The 22,986-nt window shown below is 30.5% G+C and overlaps 3 protein-coding genes across 3 annotated transcripts in view; all 3 read left to right on the top strand.

Moving 5' to 3' along the window:
* LOC125829951 (G-type lectin S-receptor-like serine/threonine-protein kinase At4g27290) overlaps window positions 1–22,986 on the top strand; it is a 320,066-nt gene that overhangs the window by 69,685 nt on the left and 227,395 nt on the right. The gene's annotated exons all lie outside the window — the stretch shown is intronic.
* On the top strand, window positions 12,799–15,731 carry LOC125829980 (uncharacterized). Its single transcript, XM_049509213.1, has 4 exons — window positions 12,799–13,219; window positions 13,685–13,880; window positions 13,994–14,080; window positions 15,355–15,731. Exons 1-4 carry the CDS (start codon window positions 13,005–13,007, stop codon window positions 15,499–15,501), a joined length of 645 nt encoding a protein of 214 aa, XP_049365170.1. The 5' UTR covers window positions 12,799–13,004; the 3' UTR covers window positions 15,502–15,731.
* On the top strand, window positions 17,140–21,440 carry LOC125829964 (amino acid transporter AVT6A-like). The gene is made up of 5 exons (XM_049509194.1): window positions 17,140–17,553; window positions 17,800–17,952; window positions 19,799–20,002; window positions 20,692–21,157; window positions 21,246–21,440. Exons 1-5 carry the CDS (start codon window positions 17,154–17,156, stop codon window positions 21,376–21,378), a joined length of 1,356 nt encoding a protein of 451 aa, XP_049365151.1. The 5' UTR covers window positions 17,140–17,153; the 3' UTR covers window positions 21,379–21,440.

Genomic DNA, 22,986 nt, shown 5'->3' with positions numbered 1-22,986 from the left:
GGGACATAGGGAGTAGTATTTTTTTATGATTAAGATGTTCGGGTCAATTTTGCATAGTGTTAAATGGCCAGAAAATTTGGTCAGAATTTGGCCAGAAAATTAAAAAAATTATAATATTCTTTTTTTAAACAAACTGATCTTTTTTTCATTTTTTAATTAAAATATATTTAAGTTAAAAGGATAAAAATATTTAAAAAGTTAAAATAACATAGAAAAACTATCATTCTGGCCAAATTTTCTGGCCAAAAAGTTTTTTCCTTTTAATTAATTTCACCTTTTATTAGCAACATGTACTAGATAACTACATCCACCAAAGCTAGGATAGATGCAAAATTTAGGAAAAGTTTTTAAAATTTTAAAAGAACTCAACAACTATATTATGAATCCAAAATAAATTGTTTTTTTTTAAATTTTGGAATCGGAATTTTTTTTTTCAAAAATTAAATAAATTTCATGACCAAATAGATTTTGCCAAAAAAATAATAATCAAGAAAGTGCCTGTAATATCTATCGTCAAATAGGTCTTTAATTTGAGGTATATTTACTGAACTAACCTTAATAATAATGTTTTGGAACGTCAAATTTGACCTAGTATTTTATGCGGTTATTTAATATCAAGGATAGTATAAGAAAAATATAATAAAACTTTCTAAATTTGTTAAAATGGACAAATGAAATGAAACATCTATTTTTAATTTATGGATCAAATAAAATGAAACACAAAAATTATTATTTAACCAAGCGGTTAAGGTGTGATTTGGATTTGGACCCAAGTATTAATTAGTCATGTGAACAGAGGATAAAATATTAAAAAGGTTGGACTTGTCAGAGTAATCAAGCAGAGACTTTACGCTAGACAGATGATCTAAGAAATTATAATTAAAAGGACACTGGTACGTATTTTTTATTTTTTATTTTGGGGCTGTTTTGTCACATTAATTATTTGGGAGTTATTCTTTCATTTTATTTGTCTTACTTTTCTTTTTAATCAATTTTTAAAAATATTTTTAAACCTACATTGTTACCATATGTTTAGAATCATAAGATTAAAGAATATTTTGAAATATTCTATATATTTTAGTTTAGGACTACCGACTACAAGATTTAAAAGTCTTTTTAATTTTTAAACTCATGTCAAGTTAAAATCGAACAAACAAATTAAAACGAAAAAAATATTCAACTATTAATATAGTCTTTTGTTAATAATTTTTTGTTCTAAATATTTTTCGATTTGATAATTGAATTGTTTCAAATTATTTGATGTTTCAAAAAATCAAGAAATATTTATTTGGTTTTGCTTGGCCATATTTTTTGTTGTTATATTTTCCTTTTTCATTAGTTAAACTCCCATTATGATAAAAAGTCAACAATCATCATAACTATCCTGTTCAAAACTTTGTACTAAATATTTAAGGTTTCCACTTCTTTTTTACGAAAGAAAATACGATAAAAGATTGGTACTTTAGCAATTAAAAGTCTATCATTTTTTTTTCTAATTACTTGTAGTGGAAGTTGTCTATATTTCTTTTAAAAAGTTGTTGGTGGGAATAGAGTCATAGAAATAGATACTTACTACTCCCTCCCGTTTAAAATAAATGATATTTTTATCTCTTCATTTTGTTTTAAGAGGTATTTCACATAATGATGTTTTTTATTTAAAAAAAAAAACGAGTTTTACCTAACAGAAAATTATTACTTAATAATTATATCTTTTTTCAAAGTATTTATTAAAAACAAGTTAGTAAAAATATATTAACTTTCTCGAAATAAGTATTTGCACCATCTGTATTACTTGTCTACACTACTAAATTATATGTACTAAATTATTTGTCAATTTATAAGAATAAAATAGAATTAGTTTTATTTTTATTTTATTATTAAATTAATTCTATTTGAAAGTATATAAATATTATAAAGTTCTCAAAAAAATATGTTCTATTGTTAGTCTTGATATCGATGTTAAGACACATAAATAGAAAGTGTATAAAAAAGAATTAAAGGGTAAATTAGTAAAAATGTCATTTTTTATTTATAATTTCTTAAAAGACATATAAAAGGGGAAATGGTCTAATATACCCCTCAACTTTGTCATTTAGGATTGAGATACCCCTCGTTACAAAGTGGCTCACATAGGTTCCTACCATTATAAAATTGGCTCACATATACCCTTCACCGTTACAAAAAAAATGGCTCACATACTCCTACTGTTACAAAAGTGATAAAATTAATTTTCAATTAATTTTTTTGATTTTTATTATTTAAAAAACCATGTATTTGATCCTTTTCACAGATAAATTATTTTTTACTTATTTGATTATTATTACTTGAGTTTCTTATTCTTCTTTCATTTTTCAGTGAAAATAAGAGAAATAAAAAGAAAGAAGTGTGAATGAAAAAAGGGGAAAAAATTAAAATTATTTTTTTGCGGCTATATTGTAATTTAATTTTTATATATGTAAAAAAAATTACGACATCTATAATAGATGTCCTATATTTTAAGAAAATAAGTGAAAAAAATAAATTTGACCATCAAAATAATAAATTCAAATTAGCCGTTAAATTAAAAAAGTAAAAAAAAAACTTGTGAGAAGGATGAAATTAGCCCTACATGGATTGTTTTTTTTTAAAAAAATAATTATTTAGTATAATTTTTTTCATTTTCGTCAGAGGAAAAGAGTACATATGAATCACTTTCAGAACGAGGGATATATCAACTCTAAATGACAAAATTGAGGAATATATCAAATCATTTTCACTGTAAAAAATAAACAAGTAATCATATAATCATATATATAGAACCTTATGCCCACCTACTTGGCACCACCACAAATCAGAATTCCCTTTTAATTTATTTATTCCCAAAATTAGCCTTTCCTTTTCATGAAAAGTTGCGACTTTTATGAAGAGTTGTGACTTCAATGAAGAGTTGCGACTTTTATGAAAAGTTGTAACTTTTATGAAAAGTTGTGACTTTAATGAAAAATTGCGGCTTTTATGAAAAGTTCTGACTTTTATGAAAGGTTGTAACCTTTCCGAAGGTTTGCAACTTATCCTAATAGTTGTAAGATTTTCGATAAGGCACAATAAACAGTTGTTCACACTACCCTTTGTTGTCTATAAATAGAGGGATTTCCTGTCATTTTACAACAACGGAAATTATGAACCTCCTCTTCTTCTTCTTCTTCACAATTTAACATTTGTGTACTTTACTCATGTTGAGTGGCTCACTGACACCACTGCTTATGTTACAAATCCTGATATGTATTTTACAATTATTAATTCATGCTTATGTTATTAAGGATAAATGATAATATGTAATAATTTTCATTTTCCTTTACATTATTAATGTTTGTTACTACGTAATCTTATGTGTAAGATAATATAGTGTTTTAGCTTTAATGCCTGATAGGTTTTAAGTATTATTTTATAAACTTCGTGTTATTAAATTTCCGCGCAAAGCGCGAATAATTTTACTAGTATGAAATATATATATCTAGACTAAAATCATCACTTATTTTTTTTTAAAAAAAAAAGAGTCCGAAAACAAAATTCTCACCGACCATTAGCCATGTGAAATGCCAAGTAGTTAAAAAATTTCTTGCATTAGATGCCAATGGAAAATTGATATCTCAGGACCCACTTCAACTACCCTCACAAGTCATATTTATTATTTTCGCGGTTTTAATTTATTTGTTTGAAATTTAAAAAATAAAAATGACTATATTATTTTTATGGCTAAATTATAGATATATAAATTTAATATTAGCGAACTCAGAATTTTCAACAAGGGATGTCAATGGTTGTAGTTAATTATAATGAGGCTAGTAGAGCTTGAACACACATGCTCATGAAAATTTTGCAACTCCTTATCTAGTAGACTAAATCTTTAGTTTATTTCAAGAGGTGTCAATACTTGTATATATATTTATTAAATTAAAATTTGACCTAATTTTCCGAGCAAGAGGTGTCGTTTGACACTCTTAACCAAGGGTGGGTTCCGCCCCATAATTTATAGGCCAATAACTGAAAAGTTGTGTCTTTTTCTGTTGTCATTTTTCAAAAAATGACCTAGAAGTGGTCTCTAAGTTTGTGACGTGGGTTCTTTTCCTCTACCCATCTCAAAAGAAAGAATAAGCAAATATTTTTTTTATTTCTCATTTAATGTTCGATATTTATATTAGAATTTAATTAATTTGGGGGTAAAACACTCTCTAATAAAAGCAATTCTATATTAGGAATTTAGGAGGAATTAAATTCGGGACATCTGATTAAAAATGAAGAAATATTTATCACTTAACCACATTTTTTATTGACAACATCACAAGTCACAAGAAATAAAGAAAATTCTAACATAAGATGTTTAAGTTTTTTTAATAAATAAAATAAACTTTAAAATTAGTGATCGAAAACAAATCTAAGACATTTAAGCAATAGATCATTTCATTAAGACTATAGATCTATTTAGGACTTACGTGTTATACACTAGTTAATAAGAGGAATTAATACTACTACATTATGCACTCCAGAAAGTTGAGTATCGTTTTCGTATCTTTTTTTTTTTCTTTAATAAATATTGGAGATTTGTTTAGAATCTCCAATTAGGCACGTGTGGCCTGAATTACTTTGTCTTGTTCTTATGCTTGATGGCTGATGCCAATTAAAATGATTCCAATAATTCAACACCCTTCACTTCATCTTGTAAGTCTGGCATGACATAAATTTGAACGGATCAAAATAGACGAAGTAATTGAATCATGTTGTTTGTTTGGATTCTCTCTTTGTTTACGGGGAAAGTATGTATAAATACCTAAGGTAAGAAATGAGAATAATAACTGAAGTGTTGTTATAAGTTATTTGGCTATCCAACAACATATACTAATCTCTCGCTTAGCTATAGATTTTGAGATTTCATTGAATATGTTATTGATGATATATTGTCAAAAAAAAAATTGTTTATGAAATGTGGTGGTTGACTAAAGAGGTGGTGTTTGCCTAATTGGAGTTAGGCTTAAATCAATTTAGTAATTATGGTGTGATTAGGATTTGGTTCTAATATTGTTGATAATGGTCATGTGATGTCTTTTGGGAATAACAATAATAATGGTACATAAGTAGTTGAAAAATAATTAATGTTCTCCTCCTCCGTAACAGATATTTTGGACCAAATATGTTTATTTAAAATGAAAGATAAAAGTAATCGAAAGAAATAATTTGTCAAATTATAAATTTGTGATCGAAGACGGCCAAATATGAGATAGATTGTAGCTTCAATACAAAAAAAAAAAAGAATCTTGCTAATTTCCTAATATTGACCTCACACAAATCTTCTTTTTTTGTTGTCTAGCTCTCTCGTGATCCAAAGCTAATTCAAATAAATAAATAAATATATATATATATATATATATATATATATATATATATATATATGCTAAATTAAATATTGTCAAAATAAGCTTTTCTTTTCTTAAAAATAAACATGCAAGTTTTAAATTTTGGAGGTCGGACAAACATGGTTTAATCAGCCAAAATTCCGGCAGCTGTGATGACTTTTTCTTGTACGTACAATTCACTTTCTTTTTTGGTTCTACTTATTTTCCTTTAGGTTAAATCCAACTACAATAAAACTTTAGGTTAAATCCAACTATAGTAAAAAGTCTTCCGTCAACGTAACTAAATCATCCAATTAAAAAAAACTATAATCTGTAATGGGTCATTTGGTATATGTGGTAATGATGGTACGTTGGGGATAAAATATAAGATTAACTTTATTTTATATTTGATTTGAGGTATTAACTAATTTCGAAATTATTTTATTCCATCATTTATACTAAATTACTATTTCATATTGAAAAAAAAAAAACTCACGAAATATATCATTTATAAAATATCTTTATTTATCTTATCCCGCATATCAAACGACGTCAGGATTTACTATTTCATTTTCTTTTGACCAAACCAAAATTCATGATCACAAATTTGGCACTTAAGCAATTGTTCCCAAAACCATTAATGATAATGGTGGACTAGAATTTCTCCACCTTTAACCATTTTTTTTTTGTTTGATCTTGACAATCACAAAAATCACAGTAATAGGGAAAACTTTTTATTTAATGAGCCTTATACTACCTCCGTCTACTTTTAATCGTCATGTTGTGCTTTTCGAAAGTCAATTTGACTAATTTTTAAAGTTAAATTAGATTACATTAATTTGATATGTTAAACAAAAAAATTAGATATTCAAAAATTATACGAAAAATACTATAAATTGAATTTTTTTTGCATATCAATATGATGAAAAAATATATCGTAACATGTTGGTCAAAATTCTTATCGTTTGACTCTAAAAAAGAGAACTATGACAATTAAAAGTGAAAAGAGGGAGTATACGTTAATGCCTTATTGGAGTGACTAGCTTCATTGGATGTTAAAACATTTTGAATATACCTTTCCATTCATGTTTAATTTGATATATTTCTTAAAAATAATAAATAAAATAATAATTTTATTATATGACCACTAGTTATTAAGTTATCTAAATGTTGGGAAATGAATAGTAATTAATAATAAGAAAAAATAGATATAAAATGATAAATAATTTCTTATTTTTTTTAAAAATAGTACAAATAAAAATAAACATCTATATTTTAATATAATGAATAATCAAAAATAGACCGAGAAAGCATACTTAATAATTAGACCATAAAAAAATCCTCAATTTAATACTTCCTCCATTTCAAATTATGTTATTTTTAGCTGGAATACGTCACTTAAGAAAATTACTCTTTCTCAGAAAGATAAACTTTTACCTACTTACCCTTAATAAATATTTTTAAAAAGATATAGTTATTTAGTAGTCTTTTTTTTATTATGTAAAATTTTCTTCATTTAAAAAAGGATTAGATTGTAAGAATATCATTAATGTTTGTATGATTATGTGAAATATTATTCATTTTGAAATAAAATTAAAAATATCAATTATTTTAAAACAAAGGGAGTATTTTTTTGTCCCCTTATTTGTGGGGCAGTCCTTTGTATCTCTTTACTGAGAAATATAAATAGCTGAAAACCAAATATACCTAACTTCTGCCCAAATTATTTAAAGCAAAACAGATGTTGCATTAAAAGTCATATCAAATATCTAAGATTTTTTTTAAGGGAAGTTTTTTGGGATGCAGCTTTTAAAATGCAAATACGTATAGTATTTTTTATAATAATATTAACTTTTAGGTTCTGTTAAAATACTTTTTAACATGATATAAAAAATAGTCTTAATGACGAATGATATTTGTTCTACTATAAAATACATATAACTTTAAAGATAATAGGCTAATTAAATTAAATAGTTAGTGAGAATGTAAGTTTGATGGTAATAATAATCTTTTAGTGACAAAACTTACTATCAACTATAAAAAAAAATACATTTTTATGATAAACAAGTTCGTCATAAATATTATGCATAGTCAAATTTTTGTGACTAACTGTAATTTATAACTGGCAAAATTATTTATCATCAATAATCAAATTTGTTGTGGGTAAATTTGAAAGAAATAATCAATACGTTCATGATTATGTGAAATATTATTTATTTTAAAAAGATAAAAACACCGCTATTTAACTGGATGGAGTAATTAATTTTAATCAGAAGAGAAGTACTCTCCCATGGGTGAAAATTGAGCATCTTAAGTCAAAGTGGGGAAAGTTGGTAAACCAAGGATTATTTAACTTAATTTGCATGGAATGCGCCAACAAACATGCTTCACATAATTTTAAAAAATCATGAGATATTTAAAGCTCAAATTCTCGAAACACCAAATATATTTCCATTTTTTAAGAGCTTAAAAAATCGGTGATTATCATCATACTTTAAAGGGAAAAGAGTCAAAAATGTCCTTAAACTATGTGAAAGGAACAAAAATGCCCTCCTTTTATAGTTTGGCTAAAAAATGCCCTTACCGTCAATACTTTGGTTCAAAATGCCCTTAAACTATCTGAAATGAACAAAAATGTCATCCGTTTGTGGTATGGCCCAAAAATGTTCTTGCCGTCAATACTTTGATCGAAAAATGCCCTTATTGTTATTTAAAGGGTCAAAATTCCTCATTTTCCAAATAAATATATTATTTATTTTCTTTTTTACATATTCTTTTTCTAATAATTTTTTTTAAAAAAAAATTAGCAAATGTTTATCTTACTTCAATTCAGAAGAAAATAAAAATGAAAATATTTCTTATTTTATCATCATTATATAATTTAAATTAATGATGGATATACTATGATCTTATATATATGGCATATATTATCCGTCGAAAGGATACATGAAGTTATTCTATTTTAATTGATAAAATAAGATTAAGAAGAAGAAAAAACATTTCCTACATTTTTATTTGTTAAAGTGATTTTAGAAGAAAGAAAACAAGAATAATGTACTTAAACAATATTTTAATTAGAAAGAAGATGTGTTTAAATAGAAATAAATAATACTCCATATTTATTTTTAAAAGGACATTTTTGACTCACTTTATAACTATAGAGGCATTTCTGGATCAAAGTATTGACTGTAAGGACATTTTTAAACCAAAGTATTGATGATAAAGATATTTTTGAGCCAAACTATAAACGAAGGACATTTTTATTCCTTTCACATAGTTAAGAGACATTTTTGACCATTTTCCTACTTTAAATAAAGAAGGAAAAACTAATTAATTAATTGATGCATACTCGTGATTACAACAAAAGTGTGATGTTCAACTAAATTCTATTGTTTATTATTCGTGGTGATTTTACCTAATTAAGTTAGTGATATACAAATGTTATTTCATATTTTATTCTACATAAATCATTTTGCATAATTACAGTTCGACATATAATATGAACCAGATGTTGCATAAGCTATGTGTGAAACTATTTTTTCTTATATATGCAACCAGAGACGAATTTATAGCCTAGAAATAGAGCAAAATAGGGCAAATGAATTAGTTTTCGTAAAATTAGATAGTTTATGTACATATTTTTTTAAATTGATATAATATTATCTGTTGGCACCCATCTTACAAGAAGGCTAAATGGTGCACTTGATTGAATGTTAAGTTATTAATCTAAAGGACTAGGGATCATTTCCCACATATTACATTATTATTTTATTAGTGGTACACCATATTCTAGAAACTCTCTAAATATGCCTATGCAATGCACCCCACAATCTTACATTATATTACGTTGGATTTAATTTTGAGATTATCTTTGTTATTTTTCAAAAGCTTTAATTTGCTCCAAATATTTTAATAAATAACCTCAAGGCTATATATAAAGGGTACTTGATATTTATTTTTTTTCCTTTTATGAGAAAAAAAAAGAGAACACAAAAAGGGAAAAAAATTCGAACTTTGCACAACTAAATCAAAACAATGGCCTAAAAATAGGGAAAATTGTGTAAAATGTAAATCAACTCATTTTTTATTTATTTATATATATTTATCAAAGACGTTTTTTTTTTTTTTATTTCCCACTCGGTGTCTGGTATCCACATTGGAGCTTGACTAACTCCGGATGCGTGCCGGAAAATTCCACATTGGGGGTAAAACGCTCCCTAACAAAAGCGACTCCGTACCAAGGGGACTCGAACCCAAAACCTTTTAATTAAGGATGGAGGAATACTTACCACCAAGTATATATGAAAGTTGTTGTCACGTTTAATTTGTGCATAGTCGTAACAACAATAACAATAATAAAATACAATGGTACTATATTCAAGATAGCCACATATATATTTAAATCACGAGATCCATGCTGCAATAAACCGAGGTGCTAGACTATTAGCCTGCCTTTCGGACGGAATCAATAATTTTTATTTAGATCATATATTTATATTAAATTTTTTATCAGATATATATAAATAATTAATTCCGAATTCAATAATCAAGATGAGTCATGAGAATTTATAAACTTAAATTTTGGCTTTGTGTAGGTAGATTGCTCTGTCACGTATCGAAATGAAGAATAAAGGATATATTTTAGGGTCCTTTACACTTTTATTTTTATTTTAAGTTGGTTTTTTAATTTTTGCTTCGGAAGATAATTAAGCATAAATTTATATTTTCATATCGTAATATTTTACCAGTTATATTTTGTGCCTTTGAAGAACTTATGCTCTATAAGAATGTCTTTTGCATTTTTTGACAATTCTTTAAATTCAATCTCTCCAAGGTAATATGTTTAAGATAAAAAAATTATAGACATTTCTGTAGCATCTACATATTTTTAGTTTAAGATTGTAATTCATAAAAAAAAATTATTTAATAAAATTTTGTGTCAAATTAAAAATAAATTAATAAACGAATAAACTAAAATGGAGAGAGTAGTATGTATTGTGACAACTAGAACCATTGAATATTTTGTTGGGAGCATCACCCCTAAATCCTGCCGTGCGTAATTTAAATTGGACAAATTACTTAACTACACTCCTTTACTTACCTTAATATCTATTTATCCCTACTTATTTCAAAAATCCCTTATTTTTCCTATGTATCCCGTGCACAACGCTATGTATCCCGCATGTATCCTGTGCACAACGCTATGTATCCCGCTATGTGGAATGTATCAAATGCTATGTATCCCGTGCACAACGCTATGTATCCCACTATGTGGAATGTATCAAACCTAATGTATCCCGTGCACAACGCTATGTATCCCGCTATGTGGAATGTATCAAACCTAATGTATCCAGTGCACAACGCTATGTATCCCGCAAACATCATTTTTAAGGAATTTTTGGTAAATAGAAAACTAGAAGGGATAGAATGTTATTTAGTACTTATAATATGTGGTTCCTATAATTTATACATTTAAATTTAATTGAAACTTTAGTGCGAGTTTCTAATATCGGGCGGAGAAAAAAACACTACAACCATTGAACATGAATGCGTTAAACGTGTGGCCCTGAGCTCTTTGTCTTTGTTACAAAAAATGAAAGATTTCCAAAAAATAATTTTATGAATTTGTCTAGTGGCCCTTTTTTTTGTTTTTGTTTTATTTCTCAAGTTTAATTTACAATCCAACAAAAATTTCTTTAGTTTCAGTCTGATTCATCATCATGTAAGCCTCTACGTACCATTGAGAATCTACACTTTATTATTTATCACAAAAATCATCTTAATTGTTTTTTGCTTTTTTTGGTTCTTAATAATTAAAGACAACGACAATGTAAAAAAAATTATAAATCAAGTTTATTTCTTCCTTTTCCAAAAATTGGTCCCCAACTCCGCCCCTACTAATAGCAACAAAACTATACGAGTATAAAAACAAGGGACGATTACGTGGCAAAGTGGATTAAATGACATTGTCCATAAATATTAATAGATGTGAACAATAAAATAAATTTTAAAATTTTAAACCCACGAATAAACAAAATAAATAAATTTATTTTATATTAATAAGAAGGTCATTAGATAGTTATATTAAGTCAACTGACAAGCAAATAAAAAATAATATTAACAATTTAATAATTTTAAATAGTGAACAATATAGTAAAGAAAAATACGAGACAAAAGTTATTTGATAATCACATGATTCGTTGTCTCTATTCATATAAAATTGCTTACGGGAGCGGGATGGGGGTGGAGGAGTAAATTTCATTAAGGAACAATACAATAGTTGTACTTTTGTAAAGTCATATGATTAATTAACAAGCTCAAACAAAATATTACAATCTAAAATAATTACAAAATAATATTTTAAAATTATCCATGCATAGCGCGTGTACATATATTAATTATCCTTTATAGTAGTTTTATAGGAGATATGCGTGGATATATTATTTATCATATATGCAAGTAGAATTAAGTAGAGATATTATATACCTATGGATATAGCGTATTGTTGTGTGCACTATACTATGTATTCCTCTATAGAAAAAGTACTTATAATGCACACAGATGGATTATAACTTACTGTTGTTATGCAAGTGGATATAATGTATTTCACTATGTTTTGAAATCGAAATGTTACTACGTTTCGTAATTATGCATATATCTTGCTATTATGAACTTTTTTCCTAATAATAATATAGAACGGGCTTTGGCCCAAATGCGTAGAGTGAAAGACGATCTTTTACTTGGGTCCTTTGTTAGTCTCAGGCTTTTCCAGTGATGTGGGCTTCAACAGTGTTTGTCTTTAACAATTTTCTTGAATATTGGATGAGAAATTATTCTAGTTTTATTGTCTAGATTGAGGTACATAGCAATTCAGTATTTGATGTTTATGAATTCTATTAGCATTTCACATTAATATACAATTATATTCGAGTCACAATCATTTCTATTATATAATAAATAACTATTGGGTTCCTCCTTTGAATTAATATACATGCACTCTACATTTGTTACTATCGAGAAAGAAGATGCCAAAATGATGAATAAGATTGAAATAGTAAGTAAAGACCCAAGTAACTGCTATCATAAAAGAGTTTTTATTTATTATTGCTAATACACGATAGAGTTTGAACCCGTCACTTGAAAATTATGGATCTCAATAAATGAGCTAGTCCTCTATATATACTTGGTTCAAAAGCTTATTTAACCTCTTTCTTTCTATTTAAAGGACATTAAAGTTATTTAATTTCCAAATGATGTGTATAGAAACTCTACCATGACAATCCAACTTAGGATAGAAAGTTTCACATAGACAAAGGACAGAAAAATATTGGATATATAAGTGAGTATACCTTACACGCCAGTGACATGTTTTAAAGACGTGCGCGCCTAAATTCAAAGTGGACGATATATCTAGTGGGCTGAACCATTACACATGATATCAGAGTTACTCATGTGTCAAGCTCGAGAGAGCCATTCCAGCGTCAAGCCTAAGATTAAAAAAATCAAATTTTCGAAACCTAGTGGACTCTTTTGTATTTTCAAGAAACTAATGGTGGCACCACATAAATTTTCACATTTATTTATAGGAAATGGCGCGATAGTTTCTCTTTGAGCTCCAAACTGTATTCGCCGGCGATGGACTTCAAATGCTCCGATTTGGAACAGTGGAAGGAGGCCCTATCTTCTTACGGAGCTAGTATCGAGTCACTTAACAAGCCTAACCTCGTCCCTCTCGATGATTTCTACCGGAATGAGCTTCCCGGCGTTCTCCAGCAACGAAACCCTAGTTACATCACAACTCCCGAACTCTCCAAGCTCATGCAATGGAAGCTTACAAGAGGCAAATGGAGGTTTCTACTACTCTCTTCATCTAGCATTTTGCCAAAATATATGTATTTACTTTTGATAATTGCTATGGTATATTGATTGGATTATGTGTAAGTATTCTGGTTTGTGCAACTTTTTTTTGTAGTTAATTTACTGTATTTTGAAGAATTACCTACATAATATGTTACTCCTTTCAATTTGTCTGTCTGGTTTTCAAGGTATACTTTTGAATCTTGTGGTCTTAGACTTAAGATACGTTAAATGTACCAAAATGTCTTATAATTCCATGATCTTAAACATGTCGTTAGAATTAAAGAGTTTTAAAAAAGTAAAAAGACATTCTTTTTTAAACAAACTAAAAAGGAAATTAAGACCAGTAAATTGAAATGGAAAGCAAGACAAGTATATTGAAATGGAGCGAGTATATTAAGATGTGGTACTTAAGGCTATGAGAAAATTCTATGTAACATATGATAATTGTCATTCAGGCCTAGGTTGTTGGATTTTGTATCATCTCTGGACGATGCTGTTGTGAGATCTGCTTCGGAGAAGGCATTTCAGTCTCTACCTGATATCTCAAAAGCTATTTCAGCACTCACCGTCTTGAAAGGCGTTGGTCCAGCTACTGCCTCTGCTGTTCTGGCTGCTTATGCACCGGATATTGCACCTTTTATGTCGGATGAAGTAAATTTGTCATGACCTTTTTGCTATAGAAAACTCTATTTCATTCTCTGTAATCGTTTGTTAATTGAAGTGTACTAAAATGTTTGATTTATGTGAAAATGCTGTTTTGATAGGCAATGGTTGCTGCAATTGGTAACTCAAAAGACTATACTTTGAAACAGTATCTAGTTTTAGTGGACAAATTGCAGGCAAAATCCAAGGTTAGCTAGACTTTTTCTCTATGTTTTAGGTTTAATGATGCTTTCATCTGGGTGTTGCTTGCCTATTTTTTGAGAATGAGATCATCAAATTGCTCTTACTGGAACTACTTTCATTTGATTCATTTGGAATACGTGACAGAGGGACTAAATTTCGGTGTAATGTAGAACATAGATTACAGCAGGTTCCTCCATTACAAATATGCACATCTCTTTTTGTCATCTAAATGCCTTCCTGATTGTGAACCACACAATATTCCTCTAATTTCTCTATTATAAAGCAGGAAACCTTTTTGTAATCTTTCTGATTCTAGCTTCCATCTGAAAGTTTGGTTGATCAAAGATGCTTTTTCTTCCTAGTTTCAGAAGTTCATTTGATTAGCTATGACAGTAATGTTTATGCATGGATATCAGCCCATCATTGTCCTGTTTCCATAGTTGTACGTCGTTTAGTATGTGGTTTTCTGCTTTCACAATGTACGTGTATCTCATCATTCAGTTTGTGATTTATCCCTTAAATTTCACTCAAGACCACCTCTTTTTTGGTCTTCACTCAAGACCAAATCCCCGAGGATAGAAATTAATAATCTGCTCTGTATAGACTTTGTTTACATGCATGCCATGTTCAGATGAAGCCGCTTGTTCCTCTGCTGTTCTTTCACCAGGATATCAAAGAATGCTAAACCCCCCTCCCCTCTCCTATGTTTCATGGATGGTCATGCCTCAGACATCCTTCCCTTTGGATGAAGAAAACCATTTTTAAAAGAGAAGCTCTGTCTATGCTGTGGTGGGGGAAGCGGTCATTGTGGATTTGTGATCATAGGTTTGGCCTCAATAGAGATTAAAAAATGTTTCTTTGGCAAGTTGCCAGGTAAGTGATGAGATGGTGAAGAATGAAGAAGGCAATATTTATGTGATGACCTGAAGTAATTTTATGTTGTTCTGGAGTTGAACTGATTTTCGTATGCTGATTGATTCCACAAGTTTGAATATCAATAATATTTAAGTAAAAATATGTATACCTAAGACCTGACTACCTAAGCCATTAATTTTAGGAAAGATTTAGAATTTGTATATTTTGAGAGGGAATGTCTCAAGACTAAACAGGGGCTCTTTTACACAATGCTAAGTAGCTTTTCTGTGAACCAAATCAAAAGCTTTGTAGTGTTTGTAAGTAGTTTGAACTTTTATGCTGAACCCATGGTACATTATTTATTATTGCCTCTGAAGCGGAGGACCTATCTAATTTCATGTTCCTTTTGGCAATTGCTTAATAGGAGTTATCAGTAAAAGGAGACTCTTTTACTCCATCAGATGTTGAAAGGGCACTGTGGAGTTCTGTTGTGAGTGCCAAATCAGGTGGGTTGTCACAAGAGCCTAAGGAGGTCAACTCAAAGCGGAAGTCCAAGAGGAAGCGCGCATAGTGACTTTGATGATGCTGGTCGAGTTCAATAGGTGTTGATCAATTAGTAAGTTCAAATCTGTTTTTGTTTGTAGGGATCCTAAACTGCTTGTATATATTGTTAATGTAAACCCTTAAAGGAAGTACTTGTTAGTTGTGTTTCATGTGTTTTAGGCATACAATCAATGTCTATAGCACTGCTATGAGCTATCTATCGTATCAACTGATTATAACTGTTGAAATTGAAAATCGAATAACTTGGACAACTGATTACTTTGTGTAATCTATAAGCTACTAGTGTAGAAACATTCTACACTAGTGGTGTGATTTTATTTTTGAATATAAGTGTCAGGATTCGAATTCTATGGAGAAAGTGATTATAATTAGGAATTGTGTGAATTGGAAAGTAGATATGCAACGTCTTTATTGCTTTGGTTTAGCTGGCATACTTGAAAAAGGTAAAGGGTAAAGTGAATTACAGATAGAGTTTCATGTGATAAGCATGGAGGACTCATGTCTTCCTAAAGTCTATCTTCCTACTCAATAAAGGAAGGAAAATAGTTTCCATTTGTTTTAGTTTGGACTCATTCTCTCATTGTTTACATTCCCATTCAACAACAAGAGACCGTTGAATGAGGACAAATGGGCCAAGTTTGGTTGTCGCCGCCTTATTAAGCAACACCTTCTTCATTACTTTAAACAAAATTTTAATATTAATAATAGTATATACTTATATAATTCTGATTCCGAAATTTTAATAAGATGGTCTTCAAGTAATTATGAAGTTATGATTAATATATTGTTTTGAAGTAATGATAAAGTTGTGACTGATAGATCATGAATATGAATAGTCAAATCAAGTGCACATACGAAACATTCATACAAAAAATACATATTAAGTATTAATTAATTGACATCATAGTTGCTAAGATGAGATTTTTCTTCATCTGAAAAGCAAAAAGTATAAATAGCATGAAATATGGAGAATTTAATTTCAAAACAATTAAATGAACGTACTCCATCATAATGTTCAATGTTTCCAATTCATCTAGTACCCACGAAAAGTCCAAAGAGGAAACATTCTAAATTCGTAGAAATTACAGAGTTAAAGAATTATTGCTTTATTCAATATATATACTAATTTAGATAATTTGTTTTCAACTCAACTTTGGTTAGACCATAAATTTTGAAGTTGAAATTTGAAACTTATTAAAGAAATTTGAAATTTAAAGTTATGTTTGAACATGCGTTTTATTTGATTTTTTTTTTCTTTGAAGTTTATGAGTGAAAATCCTAAAAATTCTTTTAAAATAGTTGAAGATCAAAATTTATGATCATACACTTGCTAATTATAATCCAACAACTCATTTTTAATTTGGATTTATCACTTATAATTTGATTTTGAACATTGTACTTGAAATGCAATTCTTTCTTGAATTCTTACATAATTGCGGAGTACTTTATTCATGGATCTGACTTTATTTAATTTCGAAACTTTCAAGAAATTCTTATTAATACCGAGCTGGTACCAAGAAGGCGAACAAGACGAGGCACACGAAATTGTCCAAGGGCCCTCTAGATTACGTGGCGGTGTCTCATTGGTTTAATCATAAATAAAAGCGCTGTCCCGCGTAAATTTCATGTAACCCCTGCATTTTCCTCAAATTTACCAGAATGACTTACTCCGACCGGAAACACCGTCGGAACCATAAAACCGCCCCTCTTCTGCCTCAAAAGGATGCCGCTTTCAGTCACTCCGAGGCCGGCTTTGATGGAGCTTCCTTTTCCGGCGCCGTCTTCAACCTCTCAACTACAATTGTCGGTGCCGGAATCATGGCACTTCCGGCTACACTCAAGCAACTTGGTGCAATTCCAGGTCTTATTGTTATCATCCTTGCTGCTATACTGACGGAGAAGTCAATTGAGATGCTACTGAGGTTCACCAGAGCTTCCAAGTCCGCCTCCTACTCTGGCCTCGCCGGCGATGCGTTCGGTGGCTTTGGCCGTACATTGTTGCAAGCTTGTATCGTGATCAACAATCTCGGCACCCTTGTTGTCTACATGATCATCATTGGTACTCTCTCCGGTTTCAATTTGTTTGTTATTACTTCTTAATGTGTTTAAAAAAAATACATTTTTATCTTTTAGTCGACTTTTTAATCTCTTTCAATTTCAACTTTGCACGTGACATGTTTAACATCACGAGATTAAATGACATTTTGGTACCTGCAGTGTTATCTCCATTTTGTTACTAGTTGCTAAATCTAGTAGCTCTGAAGTTATCTGTGTAGGCTAATGAAAGTGGTCTGTTTGATTGCAGGAGATGTTTTGTCTGGGACTTCGTCAGATGGGGTGCATTATTCGGGTGTGACGGAAGAATGGTTTGGCCAACATTGGTGGAATTCGCGGCCCAACTTACTGCTTCTTACTACGCTCCTTGTTTTTGCTCCTCTGATTTCATTCAAACGCGTCGGTGAGCATTCATCATGTTATTCTTGTTTTATAACCTTACTATGAATTGTGACATGGATACTTGAAAAAGAAGGAAAGTAGGTTGATGTAGTGAACTTGCAAAAATGGAAGTGACCTGTATTTGTAGTCACAAATGTGGAAAATTTGTCAAATGCATTTGATAATTGTCATCTTCGAAATGTTATGTTTTATAGCTCAAACCAAGTTAAACTGTCATCCTTGGAATTTCTGGAGTTACCTAAAATACTGATATAACATAAGCTAATCCCACAGTGAATCAATGTGACACTATAAATTTACTCTTCATGCTAGTACTCTCCCCATTCCTCCCCACTTTCTTTCCCAAACTAACTTGCTCCTCATCCCAAAGTTTCCTGTTTACATTCCAGTTATACATTTGTCGAGTAAAACTGAATTTGTGTATTTGGATTGGTATATTAGGTATTACTTGTAATGGTGCTTCCTCTTGAAAATATTTATAGCACACGCTTGATACTGAATATCAATGAAACACCTTTAGCAATCAAAATAAAATTGGTATATAGAGTATCAGGTGTTATTTTATGTGTGTCCGACACATTTTAATGATACCACGCCCTCCATCCAAAAGTTGTTTGTCCATCTACAATTTGACTGGATTATAAAATCATTACAATGAAACATTTGCTTAGCCTTTGTTGAGTCATTGTATTCCTTTTGAATGGTTAGAGAGTAGAAGAGGATGAATTTGTGAAGTGTAAAATTGAGGCTCTTAAAACTTTCACGGTATTTAACAAATTTACAAATGCCTTTTCGCTTAAGGTTAGTTGACAACAATTAGAAACAACCCTTATCTTACCTTACCAAAAAGAATAAGAAAAAAGAAACCACCCAAAATGTAAAAACAGGACAAGCATTTCAAGACAAAGCGAGTTTTGCATAGGTTTTAGTAATCATATTACATAAGTGAGTTTATCCTTACTGTATAAGAACTTGAACTGAGATAATTGCTGCTTTTCATTAGCTGCGCTCCATGAGTCTATGACTGACTTTTCATTTAGATCCAAATTTTGTTCGTAAATTTTGACAGAATAGAGGAGTGTTATTTTCTCCTGACAGAATTATGGTCACAAGTTAACAAAAAGTAGTGAGTCAGATGGAATGGAAGTAGGGAGTAAGTTTCTATACCATGAATTTTGACAAATTAATTACAAACAGGTTCTTTTCCTTTTTGATAAAGGCATTTCTCCTCTTTTTACATTCATAGGGAAAAGGTGTGTTAACAGATTAACTCTAACATGAGTTGAAGGATTTACTTCCAATCTGTGAGTGTATTGGTTGTGAAACTCATTTTTAAGTTGATAATGGATGTGTTTATTAGCTGCATGTGACTTCATAAGTATCAACAAGTATGTTGTGGTAAAAATGATTAAGGGATCATTTACCAAATTATGAAAATATGAAGTAGAAGGGCATCTGGTGTTTGGTTACACTTTACCCCAAGTTATAAGTTATAACCGCTTAAAGTACAATAATTTCGTGAAATTTTCAATGTACAACCTCTTCCACTATGTCCAGGTTCATAAGGTTATTAACTTATTATTGCATAATCATGCAGTCTAAGTTCTTATGATGTAACATTGCCTTTACTGAAGGAGGTGCTTCTCCTTGTCTATGGGATGAAATTTGGTATATTGCATGTTGTCCAGTTGCTTTTGGGAAGTGTATCTAAATCAGCCAGCAATATGATATTACACCATCATTATACTTGTTTCTCTACTTTTTAGATGGTATACTTGTGTTGCCTGTGAATGCACTATCTGCACTCAGCCACTAATATGCATTACTTCTTTTATTGTATTGGGCAGATTCATTGAGATACACATCAGCTTTGTCAGTCGCTTTGGCTGTTGTATTTGTGGTTATCACTGCTGGAATAGTCATAGTTAAGTTCATTAATGGAAGCATTGGGATGCCCCGCTTACTGCCTAAACTTATTGATCAGGCGTCTTTCTGGAAGCTTTTCACAACTGTTCCAGTACTTGTTACTGCCTATATTTGCCATCACAATAGTAAGTTCTAGCTGCGCTTCATCACTTGCACAGTATTTAGTCAAAGAATATCGTTAGTAACAACCCCCTCTGTGATTAAGCATATATATAATGCAATTTTCCTTTTTGATGTGATCTTGATACCCAAATCAAGCTGAGGACGTTTCCTCAAAGGCTTTTGTATGACATGCTTTAGGCAACAAGTCTCCTTGTATCCAAGGGAAACCAAGATATCTGAGTAGTGTCTAGGTTTTCTTTGTCATACATTTTCCCCAAGTATCTAATCTACATTTTAGTGAGCAGCTCTTTCAAGAGCTTCAAGTCATGCATGTCTATTGGGGTTCGTTGAGGACATGTAGGCGTTCCTCTATGTGTTTCTCTTGTCGACAAAAAATTCTTGTTTATTTTTTTTGAAAGAGCTTTGTCCTGAAAGATCAAGTCTTTACTCATGAACCTGGACATAGTGGAAGAGATTGCTCATTGAAAATTATTGTATTTTACACAGTTATAGGTTGGGATGGAACATCAGATGTACTTATACTTCATATTGTCATAATTTGGTTTACCACCACATTACATCACTTGCCCTAAACCTCACCTCCTAGACGTGGTTTTATCCTAATTGTCAGTCTTGATATATGCTCAATGAGTGGCTAGAAATTACTAGTAAAAAGTACAAAACTCTAATACTTGTTTGATGAATGTTGCAGTACATCCAATAGAGAATGAGCTAAGAGATGGCAGCCAGATGAAGTCAATAGTCCGTACTTCAATTGTGGTATGCTCAACTCTATATATAGCAACCAGCTTCTTCGGATTCCTTCTCTTCGGTGATCATACCTTGGATGATGTACTCGCCAACTTTGATGGTGAACTTGGAATTCCTTACAGCTCATTACTTAATGATGTGGTGCGAGTGAGCTATGTGATCCACTTGATGCTCGTTTTCCCAATTGTCTTCTTTTCCCTTCGCCTTAATATGGATGGCCTCTTTTTTCCCTATGCAATTCCTATTGCCTATGATAATCGCAGATTCTTTTCGGTCACAGCAGCTCTCATCTGTCTCATATTTTTGGGAGCAAATTGTGTACCTAGCATCTGGGATGCCTTCCAGTTTACTGGTGCCACTGCTACTGTCTCTGTTGGTTTCATTTTTCCTGCTGCTATTGTCCTTAGGTGAGTACCATCTTCCCTTTTCAACTACTTATCTGTAATCATCCTCACATACTCAAAGTTAATTCTCCATGTTTGCCATTTATCACAGGGATACACATGGAATTGCAACCAAGAGGGACAGGCTAGTGTCATCGGTCATGATATTGTTAGCTGTTTCCTCAAGTAGTGTGGCAATCTGCAGTGACATTTACAGTATTTTCAATATTGGAGTTGAAGCTTAGAAGAGCGCGATAAAGTTGGATTCTTTGGCTATTTAAGGTTCATTGTCAATTGTAGTTTCGGGTAAGTTAACTGATTCTTTGGTTCCTGATTGATGATGCCAAGTTAATTCCAAGAGAATATGAATATCAACTGGAAGATACATGATGCAGGGATCGGTCTATGTTCTGTACAGCACAGAAAAATGGCTAACATAACGAAATTGAGAGCGTTTGTATCAGGTTCTTGTCAACTTTTCTTGATACAACTTTCACATAGTTGTAACTTTACATTCAAAGATATGGAAGATCTCAGCAGCTAAAGTTGTTTGTTATACTTTAGTCTTATTTACATAGTTTACTTTAATCCTTTTGTGCTATAAAGTAAAAAAGATGTACTACGAAATGGTTGTGGAGATCAGCATAATAATCTAAGGAGGGTATTAGCTAAAATCAAGATAAAAATATACCAAAAGGATGTCATGTTCCACACAGAATATGATATCATCTATCTTGGTTATAATTTTAAAAGTGTAATCCTAAGATCACTTTGTTTTGAACTAAATGACCCTGAATATATATTTTTACAACAATTTTTTTTTAAAAAACTAGTACTTAGCAATCAGTGGCGCGGACCCAGGATTTTCACGAAGTGGATTCAAAATATAAAAAATAAAATTAAAATGTGGCAACAAAGATTCAAACTCGAATTGGCTGGGAAAATTGAACCTTCTTCACCACTCAGCCAAGGGTTACACTTGTGTTAGTGTGGTTAAAAGTTAATATATACCTATAAAATTTAAAAACTGATTAAATATACATATATATACGATGTTATTTTTTAACGAATATGAACCCACTTCACCCACTGTAGGTCTGCCCCTGTTAACAACCCATTCACAAAAGCTAATATAAATATACAATTTTGATTCATGTTGGGACGTTCAATGATAAAAGTCATTCATCTTGTTAGAAGAGTGATAGAGTAGTATAGGAAAGGACATACATATGATATTCATATGTACATCAGACTTAAACTCATTTTTATTTGTTTTAGTGATGGATATATTAACGCAATATATTCAAGGTGAGATGCCATGATATATGTTATTTACAGATGATATCGTTCTAATAGATGAGATTTACAACGGAATTAATGATAAGTTCAAAATTTAGAGATAGATTCTAAAATTTAAAGGGTTCATGTTGAACAAGACGAAGAAAGAATATGAACTTAAACGAAATCCACGTGCTGCCCATCCCTTCCTGTTTAAAATTTGTCCCTCAAATTCAAACTCTCAGTGCCAGAAGTGTTGAGAGGCAGATCTTGGTGGCATTATTATTAGCTATTTTGTCAGGCATTGTCCAACATTTTTGGTATCTTGTAATCTAAGACATGAAGTGTAAGAGAATTCCAAAAAGAACAGAGAACAAATTAAAGAAGAGAAAAACTAAGTGTTAAGAAGGCATTGACATGCGTGCCAAATGTTTGCATTAACATATATGAAATTATGAACATTCACAAATTTGTCACAAATGTGCCAAAATAATTTTCAACCGCTTTATAAAGTGCTTTTAGACTTATTTTTTCTCCATAGTTATCCAAATTCATCATTTGGAATTACCCATTAC

The sequence above is a fragment of the Solanum verrucosum genome, unplaced genomic scaffold (assembly GCF_900185275.1).
Source record: "Solanum verrucosum unplaced genomic scaffold, falcon-dt-bn FXZP01000282.1, whole genome shotgun sequence".
NCBI classification, from domain to species: Eukaryota; Viridiplantae; Streptophyta; class Magnoliopsida; order Solanales; family Solanaceae; genus Solanum; species Solanum verrucosum.
The sequence above is the reverse complement of the archived record's forward strand: the minus strand, read 5'-3'. Positions and strand labels throughout refer to the sequence as shown.